The sequence below is a fragment of the Alnus glutinosa genome, chromosome 8 (genome assembly GCF_958979055.1).
Source record: "Alnus glutinosa chromosome 8, dhAlnGlut1.1, whole genome shotgun sequence".
Lineage (NCBI taxonomy): Eukaryota > Viridiplantae > Streptophyta > Magnoliopsida > Fagales > Betulaceae > Alnus > Alnus glutinosa.
Window position 1 is genome coordinate 24461811 of NC_084893.1, and position 5185 is coordinate 24466995.

Here is a 5185-nt window from a genome sequence, read left to right on the forward strand (position 1 = left end):
GAAAGGTACTCTTTTATTACTAAAATGCCACTTTAAACTATTCTCTTGAATGCTTTTATTTTATATATATAGTTTATGATTTCTTGAATCAATCATCATCTATAGGGTGATCGATTGAAATAATGGGCAGAGAAATGCAAGACATTCTGACACCACAGTGGGGATTGAACACCTTCAAGCATGATAAAGTCTATTGAGTCTTACTCTTCCACTAAAGACACTTTAAGGGAGGATGTTTGCTCAAAACTTATAAAGTCCACAACTCAATACCTTGACAATGTGGGATTCTTAACACGCCCCCTTACGTGTGACACTATTGTCCAAACACGTGTACAACAGGAGGGAAGCCCCAACATTGTCTAAGGCCCTGAAGCTTTGATACCATGATAAAGTGCATTGAACCTTACTCTTTCACAAAAGGCACTTTAAGGGAAGAAATTTGCTCAAGACTTATAAAACCTACAACCCAAATATACCTTGGCAATGTGGACTCTTAACAAAGCACAATAATTGTAATACATAAAAAGTAGAATACATATGAAAGAAAGTACAACCTGCTAGTATTGTTGAGAGTTTATAAACTACACAACCTGCAGTGCGACCTTATTGGCATACAAACTTAGATAAGCTACATATTACTTAGACACATTGATCAGACAGATAGCATAGGACGAAGGATTTATCTAATTTTGGTCGGTTTATGTCTCGCCAGCAGCACCATGTCCTGGGTGACCGTGACCATGTCCATGTCCATGGCCGTGGTGACCATGTCCATGCCCGTGTCCATGCCCATGCTTATGGTCACCATACTTGGCCTCCTCCACAGCGTCAGTTTGGACATTTTCCTCTATAAAATGACCAGTTGAAGAAGTTAAGGTAAAAGGTAATAATCAAACTACAAGAGAAAAAGTCACATCTTTACCACCTTAATCTTTCATCACTTTTACAATCATTTTTTTGAACTTTAAAAAGTGTCAATTTAATGTATCTATCTTTCATTTTTTTCAATTTCACCATTATGTTAGAATTATAGGATATTTTTGTTAAATCTTGTCAAAATTCTCAAAATACTCATGTTTTATATATATATATATATATATATATATATATATATTGCTAAATCCTAAAACACTTATTAAATCCTTGCAGTTTTTTTCTTATTCTTTTTTTTTTTTTGTAAAAAAATGAGGAGTATTTTAGGAATTTTGACACCCCTCTTCGAAAAATTCAAACGGATTAGTAAAATTGAAAGATTGATACACAAAATTGACATTTTTTAAAATTTATAAATTTGATTATAAAAATGATAAGATAAGCGAAGTTTTTTCAAACTATAATTTTAGCATAAAGTTGTGCATTTCAAAAACATAAGTGCTTAACTAAATCCTAAAAAACACATGAAAATGATGTTTACTAATTAAAGGGACATATTTAACTAGAAAGGAAGAAACTCACGGGTTTGAGCGGCTTCAGAGACATCGGAGGAAATGAGAAGCACAACAGCAAAGATAAGACCAAGGAGAAGAAAAGTCTTGGAGTAACCCATTTTTGTGTTAATAAGGAAGAGGGACTGGAGACAATGTAGTTGGGAAACACACTCTAAGAAAGATTCTGTCTTAGTGAAGGATGAGTTACTGCAATGTGCCTCTCCTTATTTATAGACAAGTCTTGAGAGAGAGAGAGAGAGAGAGGGAGAGAGGGAGAGAGAGGGCACATGCAAGTTGGTTGTTTTTTATGATACTGATGGTCTGATAGGATCAGTGTGCCAAGTAAGCATTATTGGAGTCCGAGAGTCAAGTATGACACTCACAGATTTGACATTAAAAAGAATTATTGTAATTCAGCACATAAGCTATGTCTAATACCCACAATGTTGTCATTATACAGAGTCGAGGTTTCGTCTAAAGAATGAAAATCGTGGTAGGTGGTTATCAAAAGTGATGTACGTGGCACGTGAAAATTGTAGTTGAACATTGAGTTTGGGATTAGTCTGAAAATTTTGATTGAATTTTTACGTTCGATTACGCTATTTCTGTGTATGGACCAGCTATTTTGAAGTATTGTTGGGTTATGGGTGAACCAGAATACCTATAAAAAATAATTAAAAAGAAAAAAAGAAAAGAAAAAGAGAAAAAGGGTGATGTATCCATCTATATAGATCACATTAATTTGTCTCCCTTCCTTATCAAAAGCCTTTGCATGTTCAAGGTTTGTAAATCACCAATTGTCTGACTGAGAGCTTAATTAAGTAGATAAAAAATAATAAAAAATTAATTATTTAAATTAATATTTTGAACATATTTAAGAATAAATTAAATATAGTTGTATTCATCATAATATAGTGCAATTTTTTTTCACCAACTTGTAAGCAAATATTGGAGCTAGGTTTATGTTCTAATTACCATCTTAATGGATTTAGGTTATAGCCAAAGTTTTTTTAATAATCTTAAATTAAAATCTGTGAAAAAGAAATATGACTATAATCACATGATAAATAATGTTTTTTTACAGGTATATATATTATATGTGATCTCCTGACCTAACTCTTTGGGAAAACAACAAATAATGTGCCACCTAATTTCCGCACCGCTCTATGATATCTAGGGATGGGAGAAAGTCTTATTGCCCCTCCCCTCCCCTCCCCTCCCCTACAAGGCGACGGAAAATATAGTCGGCATGGCTGTGTGGGTACTTGGGGTATATGTAGGACCGGTGATGTCTCTGTTTCACTAAACTATTTAATCATCATCATCAAAACCATCGACAATCACATGCATGTATGCTGGCTTCTTATTATAATTGGGCTTTTTATTTCATGCAAAAGCAAATGTGAAAAGATGTAGCCGCAAAGAAGTTTGACATCTTACATGGCTTTTCTATATCTTCATGATTTGTCGCTTCTCTATCAATCTTGTTTAGAGAAGATTTGCAAATCAACGGGGGATATATATATATATATATTTGATTTTGGGATAATTTCAGAAAAAAAATGTATCGAATTATATGTCGTTTTGAGATAAGGGTAATGAACTAGCAAACATTTCAAACTAAGGTATCCACGTTTTCAAACATCTCACTTAAGGGTACTCCGTTAGAATTTGCTGTTAAATCTTAACGGAGTACCCAAAATACCCCCTCTTTTTTTTTTTTTTTTTTTTTTTTTTTAAGAAAAAAAATACTAGGATTTAGGTGTTGGTAAGAATTTGTAAAAATACCTATGCTTGAATTTTTTAAAAATTTTATAATTTTTTTTTATAAAAAAAAAATATGAGTATTTTTAAAATTTTGGCAGGATTTAACATCAAATCCTAACATGGTATCTTTAAGTGAGACGTTAGAAAATGTGAATACCACTCACATTTAAGATGTTTGCTAGTTCAATACATTTATCTCAAAACGTAGTTATCCCATTAATTTTTGTCTTGAAAGCTTTCTACTTATTGCACAAAGATTGGTATCATTCCGATAAATTATATCTTTAAGAAAACTTTACTAATAATCCTTATCTTTTTCTAAACATTTTTTTTAAAATTTTGTTTTATATTTTTTAAACTACCCAAAAATAATACAAAAAGAATCACACACCACACGAGTCCTAATGTTATTGACAGTACTCTCAATTATTTACTTAGCTATTTTATGACACATCAATTGATAAGCTCTTTTTCCTACCATGCACCAACTCTTCGAGTACCCTATTACATTTTTATTTCATAATCATTTTACAATGTTAATATAACAGCTTCAACTAATTTTTAGTTTTTTTTTTTTAAATCATAATTAATTCATTAATTAATTAGAAGTACACCGTATCATTATTAGATATTAAAGTTAAGAAATTGAGCATATTTTTCCTCCTGTTTTTCCCTTGGTCGTTCCTTCCAAGATCGAAATAAACTTAAAAAATGATGACAACCTAATAGCCAATAGGGTTGCACACGTCCCTCCTTGCGTCATTGGGGGCACAAAAAAATTGGAAACTTTCCCCAAAGTTTGACAATCATGAACAACAAGGGACCATTGTAATTGTCTAGAACTGTGACTCTGTTATCTCTCATTTCTTTGATGACGTACCATCTTACATCATTCTTTTTCTTTTTCTTTTTCTTTTTTTAAAGTAGAACCCGGATCAATGCCCAAGAGAGAGGGGTCCTTACTTGTACGATTCTACGAATATGGAAGGGGGGATTAGGGAAGAGTAATTGGGAATGTGGGATGAACACAGTGGTGGGACAATGTAATGGACATGATATTTCACTCAAAATGCGAACTAATTATTTTAGAGTAATACTATACTCTCTTTTACTTATGCACTTTTCTCCATAATTAAATTTGTGATTAAATTTTAGAGATAATTACACTATTAGTCCTTGCGGTATGTCATAATTATTTTTTATTCCCTATGATTCAAAAAGTTCAGTTAATCGATCTCTGAAGTCAAATTCCGTTAAAATTTTTAACAGATTCTGTCAAATGCCTCGCTAGCACCACGTGTTTCCAATAAATATAAGTTTATTAAAAAATAAAGAAATATACTTATTTTTTTAAAAAAAAAAAAAGAAAAAGAAAAAAGGGAAGGCAAAGGGGTGGCCCCGCGCCACCCCCGGTGGCCGCCGGGGGTAGAGCGCGGCCACCCCTTTGCCTTCCCTTTTTTTTTTTTTTTAAAAAAATAAGCATATTTATTTATTTTATATATATATATATATATATTTATTAAGATGGACACATGTCGCCATCTTATTGGCGACATGTAATGCTGATGTGGCATTTAATAGAAACTGTTAAAAATTTTAACGGAATTTGACTCCAGGGATCGATTTGTAATTATAGTTTATCACAAGGACCTCTCATGAACTTTTTAAACTATAGGAAGTGATTTGTAATTATGGTATACCACATGAACCAATGATACAATTATCCTTAAATTTTGATCTAATAATAAATTTTAAAGCAACATAAGAGAGTGTGTCACTATGTGTAGCATTTTTTTATTATTTTATAGTTCTTATTAGATTTCATAACGTTTAAAAGTGTATATATTATCTACGTTGTCACTTTATTTAAAATTTTTAAATGATGTGTCATCCTAAGGAAGTCCTATTTCAGTGTTTTAAAATAGAATCATCTTTATTTCAAGTTAAATGGAGAGAAATTTTTCATGAGGGAGATTTTTTATTATTATTAT

General features: G+C 31.8%; 1 protein-coding gene across 1 annotated transcript; it reads right to left on the minus strand.

Annotated features, from left to right (window-relative positions):
- Nucleotides 1-493: 493 nt before the first annotated feature.
- On the minus strand, nucleotides 494-1638 carry LOC133876391 (glycine-rich protein DC7.1-like). Its single transcript, XM_062314660.1, has 2 exons — nucleotides 1456-1638; nucleotides 494-847 (listed from the first exon to the last, which is right to left on the minus strand). Exons 1-2 carry the CDS (start codon nucleotides 1544-1546, stop codon nucleotides 699-701), a joined length of 240 nt encoding a protein of 79 aa, XP_062170644.1. The 5' UTR covers nucleotides 1547-1638; the 3' UTR covers nucleotides 494-698.
- Nucleotides 1639-5185: the final 3547 nt, after the last annotated feature.